The 23,033-nt window shown below is 33.0% G+C and overlaps 1 protein-coding gene across 4 annotated transcripts in view; it reads left to right on the top strand.

Annotated features, from left to right (window-relative positions):
• LOC126746095 (retinal guanylyl cyclase 2-like) overlaps positions 1–23,033 on the top strand; it is a 407,445-nt gene that overhangs the window by 279,740 nt on the left and 104,672 nt on the right. For all 4 annotated transcript variants that reach the window (XM_050454204.1, XM_050454203.1, XM_050454205.1 and 1 more), the window contains exon 11: positions 16,079–16,320. In XM_050454204.1, the coding sequence (XP_050310161.1) occupies positions 16,079–16,320 (242 nt within the window). The remainder of the gene's footprint in view (positions 1–16,078; positions 16,321–23,033) is intronic.

Below are 23,033 nucleotides of genomic sequence, written 5' to 3'. Positions count from 1 at the left end.
CTTGAAAGTGAAAACGAAATACTTAAAAACAAACTAAAAAACACTGAGGAAGAGGTCGTTCTCCTCAAGGAACAAAACTGTGTCTTCAATGCTCAATTGCGGGAGATGAATGACAACATGGAAAGAATACTTGAGATAAATGAAAAGTTAGAAAACAACAAAAATTTTGTTGTTTTGGAGATGCAGCAATCTGAAGAATCGGAATCAAACACCGACACGGATGAACCTGGTCCCTCAGCGCGCCCAGAGGCTGCGGCAAAACGGGACACATTACCGGAAAAGAATCCACTGTTCATGCCACTTAATAATCTCTCTATTGCAGGAAAAAGGAAGAGTGCTGAACCTAGCAGCCCCAAAATTCCCAAGGTTGTCATTAGAGACACCACAAATTAGGCAAAAAAGTATGAAATGATAATGAACAACAAAATAAACATACTAAAGGTACAAAAGGAGAGGCTGGGTTTGGCACTCTTCCCAAAAACTGCACAGGATCATAGAAACCTGACTGCTCTCCTCAGGGAGAGGGAGATGGAATTCCACTCCTTCTTCCTTGAGGAGGACAGGAAGCTAAACCTCATCTTAAGAGGTTTTGACAGAAATTTTGACCTGAAGAAATGGGCTGGTTTAACACCGGCCCAGGTCGAAGAAGGCAAACGGATCTCATCCGGTTCCTGATAAACAAAGAACAGGACATCTACAAGGTCGACAACCTTATGAACATTAGGGTCCGAGTGGAGCGCCTCAAAACGTTTAAAATCAACAACATAAGGCAGGTGGGACAGTGCCATCGCTGCCAGGAATTTGGGCACGCCGCGAGCAATTGCAACGCGGGGCCGCGTTGCCATAAATGCAAAGAAAAACATATTTATACGGAATGCAAAAAAGAACGAGCAGCACCGGCCCAGTGTTGCAATAGCGGCGGCGACCATCCGGCCAGTTATTGGCGCTGTCCCAAAAACCCCAATTTTATAAATAGTAAAAAAAAACTACGCTGATAAAAAGAGAGCTCACATCGGGCCCAGTGTTCAGGGGGGCAGAGGCTACAAAAGATCTCGATTTGGAGGCTAAACAGATGAAAACACCTCTGCAAAACAATACTTTATTAACTCTTTTATCCTTGCCGGAGGATGTAATAAACTTAAAAATAGATAATTTAATAACTAATTTTAACAAACTTCAAACCCGGCTTTTAAATTATTATTATAAAATCTTTCTCTTTTCTAAAAAACATTAAAAAAACATATCAAAAACAAAGTAAACACAACACCGACCCAAAACCGACGAGCTGGGTGGGCGTGTCCTAGACCTGTGAATCCAACCAATTCCAGCCGCCCACCCAGCCTATAAATATAACCAACGCTTCCACATCCCATTCAGTCTAGTCTCACGTTCCGTGCCATCAGAAGCTAGAGCACCTCGATGCGACCAAGAAAAAAAAGATAGGCGCCAAAAACGTAAACAAAACAAATAATATCAGGAAACCGGCAAGAGCCATCGTAGCTACGCCGGAGAATTCACTGCATAACAACAATAGGCGGAAACCAGCGGTTTATGGTCCAACCGGTTCCTACCTGAGGGTAGAGGATCAGCACGAAGTGGTTATCGAATAACTGGTTGGAAAAAATACACAAAAAATGGAAAATTAACAAAAATACAAATTACTGTATACTGGATTTGTTAAAAGTGGACTGTATATTGGGTTTGTTCTGACACCGCTAACGTTAACTAATAAAAGAAAGGCAACCACACTTTAAAATTACTTGTTTATATATTAATATTAAAAGCAAGTCCAAGTTTTGGTATATGATCTTTTTTCGTCTGTTGCAAAATGCCTGATAAAGAATTAGAACTCAATCTATTTCCAGTTTTTATTTTATTTAAATTTATAATCGAAAAAACTCTTCCGACACAAGCACTACTATGTGGCAAAATTTAAAAGGTGCACAAGCTTTAAAACAATTGGAAACGTTTTTTGACCCATTTTTTAAATTAGAAACATATTTCCAAAAAAGATGAAGGTCCTTTTCTTCAAAGTCTCCCAAACTGTTGAGCAAAAGGCTCGATTCTCTGTCAATGTATTGTAGTTATTTTCAGTAATTAAATTGGGAAACTGCACAACCAAAGGCATTATTGACATATTTATTATATATATTAATGGATATAATAAAAGTCGTGTATTTTAAATCGTTTCTTGAGAATGTAAATCTAGTTTTTATTTGGTCTAGCAGCTCTTGATAGAATTTAAGGTATTAAATTCTAAATTTTTCAAGTTCAAATCGAGGTAACTCTGTATGTGTAATTATACTACTATAAGCAGTATACTATACTATATAAGCACTATACTATGAGTACTATAAGCAGTGACCGAGCCACCAAGATAAATGTTTTCTAATGGTAATAGATTGTTAGGATTTTTATAATCAATAAAACCTATTTCTTTTTTTAATTCTTGTGGCTTAACAAACATATCCAAGATAGTTTTAAATAATGTTTTCACTTTTGAAGAAAGCATAAAAATGTTGGAGGTTTCAGCCTGCATTTCTAAATTTAAATCCGTAACTAAAGGAAAGACATAATTCAAAAAAGCAAATACATTTTTTGAAATATTGTATTTATGGACTTCGCAGAGTTAATATTTTTCTCTGGATTTGTTAAGACCTCGTTTTGAAAAAAAAGTTTTAAAGCATCCCATTGTTGTAGCACTCTATTTACGCAACTGCAACTAAAGAAAGGATATAATAATTTGTGCAGCTTCACGGAACAAAAACTTTGAAACTCTTTATATTCCCCAAATTTTTTTGTGCTGTACTGAAAATACTTATAAACCTCCCCTCCCGGAGTAATCTTTCAGTGGACTCAGGTAACTTAGCACATGTATATATAAGATGCACACAGTGCAAAGGAATGACAACTACACTTTAAAAAAAATAAATTTGGTATGCCATTCTGCAAAAGTGTACACAATAAGTCCCTAGAACACATCATCGTGTTCGCACCGTCACTGCCAAAACCTACCATGAAATTGTCGAAACAGTGGGCTGCCAGAGGCAGTTGTGCATATAGGTCTCCTGATGAGGATACATTAATTGCCGCACCCATGCGGGCCAATCACGGTGCTTTGTCTGTGATTGGCTGAGATAATTAAGGCGCGTATTTCAAATCTGATTATAAGAGGAATTATGGCATTTGAGAAAAATAAACATACGGAACGTTTTACTTACGTAAAGAAATTGTTTATTTTCAGCAAATGATGGAAAATAATTTTGTTACATGATCTTATTAATTTTGCTTTTACTAAAATAGAATTTATCTCATTTCAGGCACTTAGTGGATAGCTTTGAATTAATTCTCAGGCTCTAAACTCCGCTCAATTAAAATTTAGTATAAAAAAATTGATGATTTTATTAAATCAAAGGACACATTTTGTTATTATTTTATGTAGTAATCCATTATATTATTTAAAATTTTCATTTTAAAATGAAAAATTTTCGAGAAGTATTATTTTATTGTGATATACCTACCTATTACACTTTCTTGTCTCGTGTGATCCATACATCAGATTCAATTGCATACTATGAAAATGAGCCATAATAATGGAAAACATTTCTTGTATTCTTCTTCAACAATGAAAAAAGAACAATATTTTTCAGGATCTGAGCTTATTAAATATGAATAAAACAACCAGATTATATTTTAGTAAAGTAGGTTTATTCATAACAATGATGCAGAATATTCAAAATTTATTATATCAACTTCATCTATTAAGCAATCTACTAATATATATATAACATAGTTGCACAAAGGGTTCTATTTACAAAAGTTGAAAACAAATACCAATAAATATGAAACAAACACTAATATATTATTTAATTATAATAAAGGTAAAATAAAAATTAAAAAAAATATATTTTATAAGTATCCTTCACCATAAGCCAACGAATTACATGAATACAAATAGCCAATACCACTTAGATATAATACCAGAATAGGTCACTCACAAAAGCAATGTCAGTAATGAAATAGTTATACATTTTATTATAATAACATTTTATTATAAATAAATTTATTTAGGTTTTTTGTTGAGATAATACTGCTGCTTTTCTATTTTTCTTTTTTTACTCATCACCATTTCTTTTTTGTTTTACTGTCTGCATAAAATTTCTAAAATCATCCATACATTTTTCTAAATCATGTTCACCCAATCCACCACCATAATTACTTTTTCAGAGCAAAACTGTTCTAGACAAATCTACAATTTTATACCATACTATATTATAAAACTACCAAATAAAATTATTGTTAAACTAAATACCTCACGCTTTCTTTCAAAATCAATTGTCACATTCATTCTATTTTCAGTCTCGTCAAGAAAATGATTTACTCCATCCTGATAAACTGTCTTGCTTGTTGAAGGTACATTGACATACAGATTATTATCTTCTTGCATTTCATCCATGAAACCTGAAACATATTCGCTCCTCTGCTCAAATGAAGCTACAGCATGTATATGCTTACACATGACACTTTTAACAGTATATTCTGGACAATCACAATTATATTTATGTTTACATATTTTACACTTCTCACAATACATTGCCCTACAGTCCTCATTATAATTTACAAACATCACAAACCTCATTATAATTTACACAATACAATTTATGATTATCACTATACGACCTTACCTTAAAATGTCCTTATTCAGAATATGATAAATTACCGTTATTACCCACCATTTCTTCTGCTTTTTTATGTGCACTCTGACATATTTTGTGCTGATAATTATTTGCATTTGGCATTTCCATGTTTATAATCCTTTTCCACATTCTTTCATCAACAAGTTCATCCAGTAAATCCAACAGTTTTTCAATCCTTTTAAGAGAAAATATATTTTCTACATATTTTTTTTGTAATGTGTTAAAATTTCCTTATCTAATATTCTGCTTTTCATTCATTTTGTTGTACTTCAGAACTTTATTTAAGCTTTCAATTGCCATATTTGTATTAATTCCGGCATTGATTCTATAACAATGTGCCCACATTATTATTCTCTCTTGACTTTGGAAATAGTACCTAACATATTAAAGAATTCATTACATTTGTTTTATGATTTTTTAGTGTTGACTTTTTTAGTGAAGTACTTTTTCAGGTAATTCTGAAAATTAGTTTCCTCCTCTTCTTCTAATTGCCTAAAATAGTCCTCTTTCAGCTGTATAAATTTTTGTGGATCAGTCTCCTTTAAAATTTTCCTCATTTCATGTTTCATTATCTGTCTGTTTTCCAACTTCTTGATTTTAGACCTTCCTTGTATGTTCCAATTTTTCACTATATGCCAGGTACAAAGTAATCTTCTTATATGTTCTACAAATAAGTGAAAAAATAACATAAAATAACTAATGATCTATAATACTGTTTGATTATACAGTATACACATACCTGCATCCATAGCCATTATCCATGCATTGTAATATTTTGGATCGTCATCACTCATTATATATTCAGCTTGAACTGCTTCCCCTAATCTAGTTTTAAGTGCCCTAAAAAAAACCTCTTCAATTAATTGATCTAATCTGTTACTTAGTAAGAATGCCACTGGAAAACCCATATTTTGTTCATCTCTTATTAACACAATTGTCAAGTCCCAGTTTCTCCTATTTGTTCCATGAGTTCCATCTATACAGATTATTTGTGGAAAATAATCTATACGAATAATCATACGAATGCTTCCTTTAGACTTTAAATTCCGTTGCAAACATGTACTGCATACATACAGACATATTATCCTAAAACATGATTAATTATTAAAAAATTACCGACTTAAATAATTATAAAACTAACTAGGTACCTTTTGAATCACTTCTATTACAATTATAGAAAATAAATTCTTCCCCATTAGCACATTTCTTTCTTCGATGAACAGCATAATCTACCTCTCTGTTTTCTGCAGACCTCCAAATTTCAAACTCTGCCAAATTCCTAAAATTTAAAACAGATTCTTTAATATGTATATTATGAATACTATGAAAGTGTCATAGTTATTAAAGAATCATAGGATGTAATCTCTTTGTCCAGGCAAAGGGGGCAAATAATGTGTTGGCTCTCTTTTTCACTCTGTTTTTTATTATGTATATCCCTCATATGCCGATACAATGTTGAAGTAGAAGAAAATGACTTTCCACAATCTTCACATATTAATTTATTATCCCTAAAAAAATATATACTGTTCAATAAAATTTCACAAAGGTACTTAATTTTAAAAGCACTTACCTGTTTATATCCATGTTCACCGAATAAAGGTGTAGTAAATTAATGTAAATATACAGTGGTGTTTTGAATTTACGAACAAGATAATGGAAGTAAGATTAAGAAAACAAGATAATGTAAGTAATAATAATTACTTTTGGTCGCACAAATTGCAAATAAACAACAAAACGTTTCAAAAACTAAGCTCAAAGCTGAAAATTGAAAGTGAGGTTAGCAAACCACATCAACAGTCCCGCCGATTATTTCGTCGATGCCGACTGACAAAATCCGAAAGCGATCCGTGATTTCATTGGCCCGCATGGGTGCGCAAATTAATGTATCCTCTCTTGATTTCTTAACTTCCTCTCCTGATGGACCCGTCATGCCCCACCGGGGGTTACCAGAGCCCAATGGCCTTAGAAAAATCGATAAGGCTCTCTGGTCTGAAGGACTTCTCGGTGCACTGAAGGTGTTACCTAAGCATTTGAACCTGGCGCGCGTGATTGCTGGGCACTCCCCGACCACATGGTCAACGATCTCATCCTCCTCCCAGCACCGCCGGCACTCCGGGTTGTCCGCAATACCGATGGTAATAGAGATGGCTCTCAAGTGCCAGTGTCGAGTTAAAAGACTTGTCACTAGCCGAATTTCGCGTCTTTTTAGGCGTAGTAGATTTTTGGTGAGACAGGCAGAAGGCTCACCTATGTGCGCTTTGACCTGTCTCATACCAGGGCACTCAGTCCATCTTCGGTGGTCCACTTGTCCAGGAGACCCGACCATTGACGCGACCGATACGCATTTGGCGATTCAAATTACGGGTTCCGACCCCATCGGCACGTTTGCGGATCCCAGTTTGGCAAGAGAGTCCGCTTCCTCGTTACCTGCATGGCCTGCGTGGCCAAGTATCCAGACGAGCTGGACCCTGCAGCCAACCTGCACCTGTTTAATATTTTATACAATATCAAATGTAGTCTAGTAAAAAGGGTTTTCATTTCTACACCAAATAACAGCCAACCAGTTAATAATTCTAACATTCTGTTTAAAAAAATCTTTTATTAAATTGTATAGTATATCGGCAGTGCCGCTTTGAAGAAAGAGTCAAATAAGCGTTCTGCACATCCTGATTCTGATCTAAATATCGAGCAACTAAACATAAATGTTTTGTACAACCCAAATCTGTGCTTTCATCTACAATTAAAGAAAACTTACTCTCCTCAATAACTTGCAATATTTTTTTAAAATTACTGTCATCAATTGCATTATTTATAACAGCTGTGCATTTTCTCCTTTCTAATAAAAGCTTTTTTGCGATTTGCCAGTCAGGGCGTACAGCTTGAACTATGAAAATGTAGGAAATAGGTAATGAAATTGAATGAGAATATAAAGTAAGAAAAAATTGGATTTAATCAGCGCGACTCGATACACACAAGTCTCTTAACTGATGAGGCTTCTAAATCGGACTTGGGTACTGGAATAGCGATTACTCAATTCATCACCCACACACGATTAATCAAGTATTTGGGTTGAATCCAGAAATTAGTGGTTCCGGATTCTCAACACACGAAACACGCGGACGGTACCGTCACTTTTCACACCGGAGTCCGTTCTCGTTTTCTTTCCCCACTCAAATTGGGCTTGCCAAATTTATCTCTTATGGGCATGCTCGATGCGACAAAAGACGATCTGTGCGTATATTTAAAAGAAATTATACAGAGCGATACTGTATATTAAATGCGATAGAAAAGTAAGATTATTTCGGAAAATGGTCAGCTACATTAAAAGAAAAATTTTGTTCGGCCACAAACGAGGCGTATTTCGCCTTTTTTTACACACTGATCTTCAGCATTTATAGCCTTCATACCAAAGAGGCTCTTTTGCTTTACCATGCTTTTGGCGGCAACATTATGTTTGTTAGTTTGCTTGTGCCGCATAATTTCGGTAATTCCGCCAGTCTTTGTGGCAACATTTGCAATAGAAATAATTATTGCCCTTGGCACTTTTTTTTACTCACACAATTTTTTTCTTCCAGTCAGCTTTATAGTTTTGGGTATACCGTTTTTTCGCCTTTCTCTTATTTCCCTCGCTATCATATTCAGTTTTATTTGAAATTAAAATAAAGTAAGATTATTTGTTAATTGTGCTGCAGATTTATTAGATAAAATTAAACAAAGATTAATATTAAAAATTAACTAATACTAAAAATAATAAAAAATTAAATTCGTAAATCACATTACCTGGTCGTGATGATGGCCCCGCCTCCATTTTCAATGTAATTTAAAAACTAATTAAAACTAAACACACGTTGAAGCTGCTTGATTCCATCCAGAAGTGAGCCATACGTCTTATAGGAAATCCAGAGATAACTGGAAACGGCGCATAGAAGGAAGGTGGCGGACTTGACTCTGTTTTATAAATACCATCATGGTAAATGCTCTTCTGAACTGGACCATAACATTCCACCTAAGAGAATTGAGGGATTATCTACATTTATTCAAAAAAACGTTACAAACACTATAAATCGGGTAATAGTTATTACGTGTAAAGCCTATAACAGGAAAAAAAACAAACAAAAAACATATTAAAATAATTTCACAACAATAACAGTAAACCTAGGAGAAAAAAAAAGATAAGAAGAAAAAAGTAAAACATGAGTCCTAAACTATGTCCCGATGCTCAAGTAACCTCCTAATTTCCGTAACCCTGATATTAAATATATCTACATCTTCAAATCCATTTAAGACATTGTTACAAATCCTTAACATATTATTGATTGGAGATGTAGTATTAAAATTATTTATATAAAAAAGCTCTTTATTAGTTATTCTTAATCTAGTCTTTGGTATCTTAAAAGAAATGTATTCAATTAGATTACAGCTCAAGTATTTAACATTATTTACAATAAAATATATAAAAATGACTGCCTGATTCTGCCTTCTGGTACAGAGCATCTGGAAGTCAAACGTTTTTAACATTGCCCTGTATGACACCATATATGGGTGTTCTTTGTTCTTTCTGACATACAGAAATCTTAAAAATCTTTTCTGTACCTTCCTAATCATGTCTGAAGATGATGATGCTTCAGGTGACCAGATAATAGAGGCATACTCCATATGTGGCTTAACAAGGGCATTATAAAGTCTAATGATAGTGCCGACTTTAAAATTTTTACTGTTTCTTGTTACAAAACCTAAAGAAGGGTAAGCCTTATTAACTATTTCACTATAGTGACAATTAAATTTCATATTGGTCTGAAAAGTTACTCCCAAATCTTTAATGAAGTTTTTTCTAAGAATTTTGGTACTATCAATATAGTAGTCTTCAAGAAAATAGTTAACTTTACGAGTGAAAGTGACCACGGCACATTTTTGAACATTAAGCGACATTTTATTAATCTTGAACCAATGAACCACAGAACATAGGTCATTTTTTAATTTTACAGCATCTTCCATGACAGCAATAGTTTAAAATCATCAGCATACATCAGACTTACAGATGAGGAGACACAATCAGGCAGGTCATTAATAAAAAGAACAAAAAGAAAGGGACCAAGCTTGCTACCCTGGGGAACACCTGAGGTTGACATATATTGATCTGATAAACAATTACCAATCTTAACCACGTTATTTCTCCCAGATAAATAAGATTTCATGAAATTAAAAGCTTTTTAAGAAAAACCAAAGCCAACCAATTTATTTAAAAGCACACAGTGATCTACCTTGTCAAATGCCTTCTGACAATCCTCAGACTCTCGCTCCTTAGATTCAATTGCCTTAGAGATTTGTTCTGAGAGGATACACAGATTTGTCACTGTGGATTTATCATTAACAAAACCATGCTGACACTTGTTAATTTATGTTTAACATGTTAATATAAATTATCATAGAGAATATTTTCAAAAATTTTAGATAAACAATTTAAGAGATTCTTGTCTTTTTTATGAATTGGTGAGATCATTGATAACTTTAAAATATCTGGAAAGGATTCCTGTTCAATTGACATGTTGAAAAGATACACTAGGGGTTTTGTTAAAAGCTCAGCACAACCCTTATAGATATAAGAAGGAATTTCATCTGGGCCAGTAGATTCTTTAGGTTTAAGTTTCTTAATACCATTTATTACATCACTCTCATAATTTTTTTTGAAAACAAAAGTGCCCCATTCTTTATTATTTATGTGATGATCGGAACAGCCAGCTGTGCTATACACAGACTCAAAATATTGGGCAAAAGCATTTGCAATATCAAGGGGTTTATTGAAATTGACATTATTTAAGGTCATGATCACTGGTATATCTGCACTCCTAGCTTTAGATTTAAAGAAAGCAAAAAATGCATTTGGATCAGCAGCTAAATTTTTTTCAATTGAAGTTTTGTACAAATTATTTTCATATTTTGTTTGATTTTTTATTTCAGCTCTAAGGTGCTGATATTTAACGCATTCTGGGCTCACTTGCTTGCTCAACTGACAGTGAAGCTTATTTTTCTTTTTAATTCTGTGTTTTAAATCAAGAGAGAACCATATTGGAAATTTCCCTGCAGTGTTGGATTTTATCTTTGTTTTTGGAATTGAAATGTCCAAAAATTGGTATATTAGTTTATAAAATATATTAAACCCCATACCAACATCATAGCGTTTAAACACCATAGACCAGTCGCAATCAGAAAGTTATACAGTGTGTCCCACTTAAGGGTTAGCCACCCCTCTAAAATTTTTGTTTCTTGACCAATTTTTAAAAACTTTTTTTTGTTGGATAGATGGTCAAAAATGGCACTTATGAGCCAAGTTCGACATTTAAAGAAAGCAGGTCATGGCCTACTGTATTCAAGTTTGAAGTGCGAAAAATCGAGAAGTAATATCAGCGATATTTATTTTTGAAAAATGGTACTGGATTATTGTTCAGGACCACTTAAAACATAAGTGTACCAAATTTGGTTATGATAGTATACAGGGTGTTGAAATAAATTGGAGTCAAATTTTTAAAAGGCACAATAACATTCTTAATCAAATACGTATATTTTTTAAATTTTTGGCTAATTGGGATGCGTCTTGAGAACACAAAGGTTGGAAATATCCTTCAATAAACAACAATCGATCACATTATCATACTATTTTAGGCTTCACAATAATACAACTTCATTTATAAATTTTTTAGTTTTATTTCATTGTTAGGTTGCAATTCGCACTTCACTAGTTACTTAATAATGTAATGTAGGCTAAGCAGCAAAAACTGAAAATAATTACCTTAAGGAATTACCTAACACCAAAGATAACAAAACTACTAGTATTTTATCTTTGCTAACACTCAAATTTAAAAATTAATGCCACAAAACTAAATATTAGTTCCTTCAATATGTCGTCCATTAAGTCTTATACATTTTTCTATGCGTCTTTTGTTGTTTACTACCACCCTTCTTAACTGTACCCTGCTTATTTCATTACACTCTTGTCAAATTCGCTCACAAAGATCATGTAGAGTTTGCGGTCTTGATTTGTACACTTTGTTTTTAAGGGTTCCCCAAAGAAAAAAATCTAAGGGAGAAAGGTCGGGAGAACGTGCTGACCACTGAATTAATGGACTGTTTCGTCCTATCCATCGATTCGGATAATTCCGATTTACCGCATTCCGCACTACCACTGCATTGTGGATAGGCGCACCGTCAAATTGTATGTGTAAGTTTCTTGCTTCGGCTAACGGCAAATCATCGATTACGTCACTAAAATCACCTTCCAGGAATCGAAGAAAATGAAGTCCATTTAGATTTTCATTAAAGAAAAACGGCCCGATTATACTTTCGTTCAAGATGCCGCACCATACGTTAATTTTCTGCGAATACTGCCTTTTACATTGTATCACCCAATGGGGATTTACGTTACTCCACATTCTAATATTTTGAGATGACACAATGCCGTTTGTAGTAAATGTTGCGTCATCGGTGTATAAAATATTTTTCAAAAATGTAGGGTTAGCCAAATACTCGCCTTGTAACCACAAACAATATTCCATCTTGCGTTCTTCATCCCCGTGTTCCAAAGTGTGAAGGAATATAGGCTTGAAAGGCTTCTTGTTATTTTTCTTTAAACACCTCCATATGCAATTTTTGGAAATATTTAAGTTGGCACTAGCAACTCTAATGCTAGATTGCGGATTAGCATTAAAGTATTCAAGAATTATTTGGTTATTATTATTTGCTCGATTACGATGTAAATGAGGACGTACTCCGCCTACTGAACCAGACTGATCAAACCCGTAGTTTATTCTGGCTATTGTTGAATGGTGGATGTTTTTACCAGGATGTCTCCTGTTGAATTCCGCCGCAGCTTCACGAAATGTTCTAACTCCATCGCTAACTAGCCGCACTACTTCAACTCTTTCCTTTAAATTATAATCACCCATAATTGTTCGACAAGCAGTCAAAATGAACTAAATGCATGAAAACTTTGACAAACTGTCAGGAACATTTTCTTTCATAGCATACTTGGGTAAAATTCCCACAAAATAATTTTTAACCAGACACAATCATATCTTTGGAATTTAACAAACAAACTCATAAAAAACCAACAAATTGAGCCCAAAATACTATGATAATATGATCGATTGTTGTTTATTGAAGGATATTTTCAACATTTGTGTTCTCAAGACGCATGCCAATTAACCAAAAATTTTTAAAATATTCAAATTTGATTAAGAATGTTATTGCGCGTTTTAAAAATTTGACTCCAATTTATTTCAACACTCTGTATACTATCATAACCAAATTTGGTACACTTATGTTTTAAGTGGTCCTGAACAATAATCCAGTACCATTTTTCAAAAATAAATATCGCTAATACTACTTTTCGATTTTTCGCACTTCAAACTTGAATACAGTAGGCCATGACCTTCTTTCTCTAAATGTCGAACTTGGCTCATAAGTGCCATTTTTGATTATCTATCCAACAAAAAAAAGTTTTTGAAAATTAGTCAAGAAACAAAAATTTTAGAGGGGTGGCTAACCCTTAAGTGGGACACACTGTATATAAAGAGTAAAGAAGTTACCTCTTGCATAGTTATATATATAAGTCTTCTTATTAATTGTTTTATTTTGTACAATCCTCAGATTAAATTGTAAATTAAGAGCAGGGTGGTAAGCATCTTCAGATAATAAAGGGTCACTTGGTCTCGATATTGTGCATTTTTCCATATTAGTTAGTAAAAGATCTAAAGATCTGTTCATACAATTAGGAATATTATTTACTTGGCATAGATTATACATATTAATAAATTGCTGCATCAGGACATTTTTATCACAATCTGTATAATTACAATTATTGAAATAAGGCAAATTAAAATCTCCTAGCAATATCACATTTACGTTTTCTAGAAGAGAGAATTTCCTCAAAAAGGTTAAAATTTTTTCATACATTAAAACAGTGGAATTTGGTATAAAATAAACAACAGGCAAATAAACAGATATATTTTTAACACTTACTTTAAGTATCAGACAGTCACTATCACAGTCGGCATTTACAATTTCATAAGGCACTTGCTTGAGTGCAAGGAGTCCTTACTCCTCCCCTTTGGCCAATTCTGTGTGGCGTTAACGTTACAGTATTACTATTTTGCCAAGAGTTTGCAGACGGTAGCTCAGAATTATTGGAGGCTTGGGATTGTTGGAAGGTTCACTTATGACTGGCTATTAAAGAATCTAAATTTGATTATAACTATTAAATAAGAGGGTGCCACTTTTTTTATAAATGAAAGAAAACTAAGAAAAAGACTTGGTATATAGGTTTCAATTAACAATTAAATGACCCTGGATAAAGTAGAATTAAAGAGGCAAAAAAAATATCTTAAAAATACAACCAAATTATATTTACATCAAAGATATGTATACACCTTATGTTCTAATCTGTTAAATATTAATAATTTATTATGAATTAAAATATGAATAATGTTGATATGATTAAAATAAGTTTGACAGTTAATTAAAATAAGTAACATTTAAATTATAATTTCGCTACTAGGTAGATTTCAGCACTTGAAAAATAAATTGCAGTTATTAAAGTTTTTTGTATATATTTGTAGTACGCAGGGGAAAGTTCATGAACATTTTTATCTAAGGCATATCAGCCTTAACCGTGTTATATCTACTTAATTACCAAAAAGGGTACTGAAAAATACTGAACAAAAAATAACTAAAATTATAGATAAGAAATTGACGTTTTAAATTATGATATTGATTAAATATTTGTAGCAATCAATTGAAATTAAAGGTATATTAATAAAAATTTAAATAAGTGAGACAAATCTATGGTTAGTAATGTTTAAATAAATGGAATAAACTGGCCTGTATATTCCTCCAAGAAATGAACGGCCAGCCTTCAAAACCGAGGCTGTGAATGTATGCCATTTGTAGCTCAGCTATCCGGACTGGGAATCTCTAATACTAGCTCTAGCTCTGGCTCCAGCTCCACCGCTTTCAGCAATGTCCCGGGGAAATCAAAAGCCTGCAGCCATCAACAATTGAAGAAGAATAAGGAGGAAAACGGAAAAGTAAAACCCTAAAACAACGGTTGCCATTGTATTCACTGTCCATAAAAAATGAATGGCGTTAAAAATGTGACACACTCACCTTGCTAAGTTTCATTCTCTATCCATCAAAATCTTGGGCATCCTGCACCAGAATTATGAATTAAACGGTTCCCTAAAGGAACAAGATTAAGGACTATAAATTACAAACCGTATTGGCCACTTCCTGCTTCACAAACTTCGGAAATAAAAAACTGGCCTTTTACGTACGCTCCTACCTGCAACACGGGAACAAGTCCTCGAAAAGTGGATGCAGTACCGACTAAATCAGTAACGACCCCACCTCTCAGGCTGATATTCTCGCCTGAGCTGTGAATATCAGCCAATCAGAGAAAACATTAATTAAGACCAGTCAGAAAAGTGACGGACCGTAAACAGAAAGCATGAATAATTAAACCAGGAGAGTGATGCGTTACAGTAGTAATGTGTCATTGACAGTGTGAATTTATAGAAATATGAATAAAAGAAGTTGACTGAAATTATTAATGTAATTATTGAAATTAATGAAATGTCAATGGAGCGTTAGTGAACATAAGGAATAGAAAAATAAAACGCTACATCTGTCCTTACGGAGCACTGTATATCTCTTATCTAGGAGCTCTGAGTTAAACATGTTCTCATTTAACCATGTCTCGCTAAATGCAATTAGATCATAACATTCTGATAAAGTTGCTGTATATAATGCATTTGTTTTGGTTCTTAATCCACGTCCATTCTGATAGTAGATTGTCAACTTCGTTGGTGGTAATCTATTGTGCAAACGTGTAACGCTCTATCCAACGATATGGAGTTATATTCTGAGGTAGAGCTCTGAGATAGTTTAAAGTGTTACAGAAGAGAAACAAATAAACTAATGAAAAAAACAAATATAAATATATATTTACTAAAAAATGACGTCACGCCTTTTACGTCACGTTCTGCTGGAGGCGTATTAGTGCTTATTATATGAATTCAAACTTTAAAGTAATAATATAACTTATTATTTATTAATTGAAAATGGTTTTCGGTTTGGCTTTTGTTAACGTGATTGAAAAAAATCTGTTTAATTTTTTTATTCAAGAACCCATTATTGTCAACCATAATCTATTTGTCAATAATGCAAATAAGTACTAGATATTTCGCTTACTCTGCAAACAGCTCATTTGTGGACTTATTATGCTAATAAACAACGGTCCCTTATAGTTTGTTGTTATATTCTATATTATATATCTCCTCTATATTGATGCTTCGTTAAAACGGTTTTTATTAATTTTTCTACTTTTTTAGCAAACTAGTTCATTTAATTGAGCAAACGGACTTCTATGGAGTATCCGGTCGAATCAAGTTTCGTGGTGGTCCCTCCAGATTCTCCATCATAAATATCCTACAATGGTATGACAACGCTTCGCATTTAATTGGAGAATTTTATCCCAATCTAACGGATGACAAACCCGAGATTCTTGGTGGCGACTTAATACTCAAGTCTGATAATAATAAGCTGGATCCCGTTCGGTGGTTTACAAGTGATGGTATGTACTTTTTTAATTTATTTTTTGTGTAAGGCAGAACTCTTGACTTTGTTTCCTGTTTTTTGTAAGTTTGGCATGTTTTTTATGAGTTTATTTATAAAACTTTTTATTTAAATCCAAAAAAAAACGAATACATACATACATAGAAAATAAGGGCGAAGTCTAGCCCTAGGGCTACTCCTATTTAACCATTAAGAATAAATAGCATTAAAGAAAAATAAAGATATAAAAAGGGTATATTGCCGGAACTAAATGTTCAAGTTCCTTCAAGCACAAGTAAAGGGAAGGGGGCGTGCAGCAAACTCAGAATAAAAATACACAAATCATTGGTGTAATAAAACATGCTGTTTCAACTTGAAGACTTTGATGAGATTGAATATATTTAATTATATTTGCGCTTAAAAGAGGAAAGAACGAAATTTAAATTTAATTTTTTTAATATTTAGAATTTTAAAGTGGCTAGGAATATGGTTGTAGAGTTTAATAACATTAAATGTAAATGACGTTTTAAATAAAGCAGTTTTAAATTTGGGCGTAGTAGGGAATTCTTTTTTTCTTACATTTAAGTAATCAACTTTGTTTCTTAGAATAAATTTACTCTTGAGTTTTTTTATAGAAGAGGTCTTAGAAGTGCCGGTGATAATTTTATGAACAAAATTGGCAAGATGAAAATTCCATCTGTTTGACATATTCAGCCTCCCTTTTTAATGCCATATATTAACCTACAACAAGAGTTTTGCATTTTCTGAATTCTTTGTAGTTCTAATAACCGCAAACAAGGCGTATATACTCGTATAATATCGCAGTAAGCATAATGACTAAGAATAAGAGACTCACAGAGTAGCTTTTTTAATTTAAAATTAAGTGAGTGTCTCTGAATAAAAATTAATTTTAGGACCAAAGAGGCCTTTTTGTTCAACTGGTTGACAGGTTCGCTAAAACGAAGATCTTTGTCCATATGTAAACCTAAATTTCTCGCGGAAGCTACGAAAGGAAGTATGACCCCTCCTAGGTTAATATTAACATTATTTTTGATAATCATTTTATTTTTTTACTTGTAAAATATAGAAGCTTGGATTTATTGAAGTTAAGTTGTAGGTTATGTTCATTAGACAGAGACCTAACCTAGTTTCTAAGTCGTGATTAACATGCTGTGTTGCATCAGCAAAGTTGGTGGCATCAAAGTTATATACCAGTTGCATATCGTCAGCAAAGGCGGTAGCTGTACAGAAATTAGTAGAACGAAGGATATCAGCGGTATATATTATAAAAAGCAAAGGAGCAAAGCAAAGGAATGAATACTTAGGGTGTGAGAAGAAGTTCCATTGTATGTAATTTTCTAAAATCTATTATTAAGAAAAGATGAGATAATATTTAAAGAAGCATCTGAGCACCCATAATAATGCAGTTTGGAACACAAGAGTGCATGGTCCAGGGTATCAAAAGCCTTAGAATGATCTAACAATATCAAGAGACTGGCCAGGCCTTTATCGTTAGACTCCAAAATATTTTCAGTTACAGACACAAACGCTGTTGCTGTATTTGACCCTTTTAAAAAGCCACATTGGTTTTCAGGTATTATGTGACTCTCGATTACAAAACTATATAATTGGCTGTAAAAAAAATATTTTCATAAATGTTAGTTAGTTATAGCAAGATGCTAATTATACGCAGATCGGACAAGGAAGTTGGATTAGCAATTTTAGCTAGAGGTTTACCAATAGCGGTCTGCCAAGAAAAAGGAAACTATTGCCTTTCGATACAACAATTAATTATGTGTAATATACAGGGTGGTCCTTTTAACTTGAGACATCGCAATATCTCAAAAACTAAACATGTAAACAGAAAATATTTCATGTGAAGTTTGTATGGTTTCTAGGGGCCGTAAAATCACGTCATTGGTTTGACCTTGAGTGGACGTCTTCAAGGTCAAATGAAAGTCAACTTCACTTTTTTGCATAGAAACATCCTTCTCTAGATTTTTTTTTATTAGTATCTGATTTAGCGTTAAAAAATAAGTAACTTTCATCTGACACTTTTTTACATGCGACCTCTCCTTGTCAAGATATTAATTCTTGATTCTTTAACGATTTTTTTCCATGAAAATGATATTAGAAATAGGAATAGCTTCGGTTCAGCAATTCTTCAAAATTGTTGTGTCAAGGCATTGTTGATCAATGATCAATGCAAGTTGTTATGATGCGAAAATTTTCTATAGTGAACAGATCTCACGTGTTTATCCAGGTATTTCAGGGGATTGTAAACAAATACTGATGAACAAAGTAAATGAGAGATTATTTTGGATCACAGTATTCGTTCAGTTATCAAGTATTGACTATTTTGTTGAGTGACTATGGAACGCCCAACAATAAATGAAAAAGTTGAAATGGTCCTTATCTATGGCGAATCTGAACGGAATATTAATGAAATTGCCTTTTAATGAAATTGCCGTCTTAGCTGCATTTGCCCATAATCCTGGAATCATCTCACGATCAATTTCTTCTGCTTCTCGAATCTCCAAAACAATGAGAATTTTGAAACACCACAAGTTTATCCGTATCACTTGTTGCTACATCAAGAGCTTCACGGGAATGATTTCCAAAATCGAGTGAGTGAATGGGCCCAAAATCAATTGCATGAAAATAACAATTTCTTTCTGGGCGTCTTATTCACCGATGAAGCTTCGTTTACAAACTATGGTGTAGTTAATCGTCATAACATGCATTATTGGGCAGTTGAAAATCATGGTCCGTGAATGTCTGGTGTGGCATCATCAATGATAAAGTCATAGGACCTTATTTTATTGATGGTGTCCTTACAGGCCAAATATACTGTCATTTTTTGTTGGAGATTTTTCTACCAGTATTTTTGAAAGATGTATATTTTGAAGTGAGACTAAATATGTGATACCAGCATGATGGTTGTCCTGCACATTATTCACGCGTTGCGCGCCAAGTGTTGGATCGTCACTTCAATGGACGTTGGATAGGTCGCGGTGGAGCAGTCCACTGGCCGCGTCAAATCACGGTCACCTGATTTGACGCCCTTAGATTTTTTTCTATGGGGTTATTTGGAGGAGATCGTATATCGCGATCCACCAACGACTCCCGAAAATATGAAGCTGCGAATCACAGAGGTTTGCGGGAAGATAACTACACAGATGCTGCACTCTGTTCATCGATCGTTTAGAAGGCGAGTCGAAAAATGTATAGTGTAACGATCATAAGATATTAAGATAATAAGATACATTCACTTCTTTTGATAGATCATCAAATACTACCTACAAGGGCAAATGTCATTGTCAAGGAAAAAATTCGTAAAAGAAACAAGAATTAATAACTTTACAAGGAGAGGTTGCACGTAAAAAAGTGTCAGATGAAAGTTACTTATTTTTTAATGCTAAATCAGACACTCTTAAAAAAAATAGAGGTTTTTATGCAAAAAAGTGAAGTTGACCTTCATTTGACCTTGAAGACGTCCACTCAAGGTCAAACCAATGACGTCATTTTATGGCCCCCTGGAAACCATTCAAACTTCACATAAAACATTTTCTGGGTACATGTTTAGTTTTCGAAATATTGCGATGTCTCAAGTTAAATGGACCACTCTGTATAAGTGTCGACTAAAGGGCTGCATATTTTTAACATAGAACCAGAAATATTATCGGTTCCTCGCGAATTGGTTTTATTGCATAAATACCATTATGAATTTCCTCAATAGTAAAAAGTGAAAAATTAAAAGAAAAATTTTCGTTTAATTTATTACTCTTATAAAAGTCGATTCTTTCTTTTCATTTAGTAGAAATATTTTGTAAGAACGATCCAAAAAAATCATTAATGGAATCAGGATTAAATAATGTGGTGGTAAATTATAATTTTTGTTGGTCTTAGCATTCATATTAGAAAGAGTCTTCCACATTTTGGCTGGATTGTTTTGCGAACATAGATATTCAATATGCTGTTTTTTTGATTCTCTGACCACCCTAACTAAGTAATTGCGGCACTGTTTATATCTTATACGATCATCGTTTGAGCGACTTTGTTTAAATTTGCGCAACGCAGCGTTGTGACGTTTTTGTGCTGCGACTACCTCATTATTCAGCCAGGGGGCTGGTTTTTTTGAAACTCGAATATTTTTTAGTGGAGCATGAATATCAAAAATGTTTAAAAGAGTTTTATTAAATATTTCAATTTTTTTGTCAATATTATTAGTTTGAAGAATTTTAAACCAGTTGGCTGAATGCAAGTCATGCTGAAAGGCTTCATACTTAAAATTTTTATAACATCTATATGTGATAAATTTTGCTGGAGGTTTAGGAGATTTTAAGTTATATTCAACTCATGGTCAGATAAATTATATATTGATAATGTTCCACAAGAAGTGACATAATCAGGTTCACTCACAAACACTGGGTCAATAAGGGTGCTAGAATGTTCAGTTATTATTGTTAATAATAATAATAATAATAAGACGTTTATTAGCCACCAATACAAAAAAAAGCATAATTACAGAAGGTAATATGTTTATATACATGGAATTGAATATTAGAATATTAAACAAAGAGAGCATATTAAAAACAATAGGCTATATAAAGAATTTAGTTAACACAAGTAAGGCAACTAATAAGCCATGCATTCAGACTTCCAGAAAAGAAGGAAACAACTTCCTGGATTCTGTTAAGGCTTATAATAGAAGAAGTGAGAGAAAAAAAAAACAATTCTTATAGACAAACTAAAAAAAAAACAAATAGGTAGGCATACACTTATGAGGGGAAAAAGCAGTAGGGGGAAGAATGGATGAAACAGAATAAAAAAATTCCCCCCTCCCCTCCTCCCTCCTTCCTCCCTTTCCTTAAACAGTTAATTTTTGAATAATAAATGTTAATAGAATATTTTACGTTGCATTCAGTTAGTTAGCATGTGCGTAGTATTTTAATAAAGAAAGGCATTCAAGAAAAATTAAATTTGATTTAAAAGAAGAAGCTTGGTTTTTAATTTAAAAGTTTTTTCAGTGACAGTAAAATTAATTACTTTGAACTTATTAATCAAATTTGGTACGACATAAGAAAAGGATCGCTTAAAGAGTTCTTTGCTATGGCAAGGAATTGTTAAAAGATTTTTACGTCTTATATTAAGATTATGCACATCAGTACGATAGGTAAGCTTTTCAAGTAAGGCGGAGTTTTTGATTTAAGAATTTTGTAAGAAAAACATAAAATATGTAATATTCGTCTATTGTGCATATTTAGCCAACCTGCTTCTTTTAATTTATAAGAAATATGTTGCCGTCTTCTTATATCAAATATAAGTCTTAAGCAAGAGTTTTGAAGTTTTTGAATTCTACCTGTGTCGGAGTTATCATTTTTTAGTTTAAGGGTAACATGTTCTTTGAATCTAAGTTTATAGTCCATTACTAGTCCAAGATTTTTTGCAGAGTTTTTAAAACTTATTATATTGTTATTAAGGTGTACATTTAAATTATTTAAAATATTAGTTCGATGATTGTCACTACAAAAAAGAATAGCTGCTGATTTAGTGGGGTTAATCTTTAGAAGTAATTTTTGAGTTTCTATATTTAAGGTATTTAAATCCTCATTTATATATTGATTAGCTTGGACAACATTAGTGTGATGAAATGAATAAAATAGCTGGGTGTCATCTGCATAGCAATGGTGCTTACAGTGTAAAATTTTTAGTAATTTGTGAAGTATAAAGAGTATAAAACAAAGGACCAAGAATGCTACCTTGGGGCACCCCAGAGGTAACATCCAGTGCATTTGATTTATTGTTATTGAGCACTACTCTTTGTTTTCGATTAAACAAGAAAGAAGACACCAATGCCAATGCAGACTCAGCAAAACCCATATATTCTAATATAGCCAGTAATATTCTGTGATTTACCATGTCAAAGGCTTTAGAAAAATCTAAGAGAACCAACACCGTAGCTTTATTTTTATCAAGTTCCTTAAAAATATCATCAGTCACTTTAGATAAAGCGGTTGCACAACTATACCCCTTACGAAACCCAGACTGGTATTTAGGAATTAAATTATTTACATTTAAATATTGAACTATTTGATACTCCATAATTTTTTCTAATATTTTTGATAGTATAGGAGATATTGAGTAAACATCATTAAATTCAACAGGATTTTTTATTTTGGGCAAAGGAATAACATTGGCTTCTTTCCATTGATCGGGAAAGCAGTTTTGTTCTAAACATACGTTTATAATATGAGTGAGTGGTTTAATTATGGCAGGACAACAAAGCAAAATCAGGGTAGTGTTTGATTGATCAACGCCAAATGCTTTAGATTTAATAGATTTTAAGTAATTTATTATTATATCTTGTGTCACCAATTTAAATTTAAATTCAGCCAAATAATTTAACCTATGTTTTTTAAAATACCCAACAAATTCTTCGTCAGGGTTATTATTGTTTTTGTTAATATTAGAAAAAAAAAATTAAGTTTATCTACATCTTGCATAAGAGGAGGAAGTTGTATATTTGATTTATTAGAAATATTTAGTTTATTAAGTTCTTGCCATGTTTCTTTGTTATTACATACTCTAAATCTGTGAGCCAGGTATGCCTTTTTTTCCGCCCTAATTGAACTAGTTACAAGATTTCTGTACTGCTTATAATTTTCCCAATCCTCGCGACTTTTGGTGTTTCTAAATTTACGTAAAGCCGAGTTGCGAAGTCTTTGTATA

This window comes from Anthonomus grandis, chromosome 17, assembly GCF_022605725.1.
Source record: "Anthonomus grandis grandis chromosome 17, icAntGran1.3, whole genome shotgun sequence".
Classification (NCBI taxonomy): domain Eukaryota; kingdom Metazoa; phylum Arthropoda; class Insecta; order Coleoptera; family Curculionidae; genus Anthonomus; species Anthonomus grandis.
Note: the sequence above shows the minus strand (reverse complement) of the source record. Positions and strands in the feature narration are given on the sequence as shown.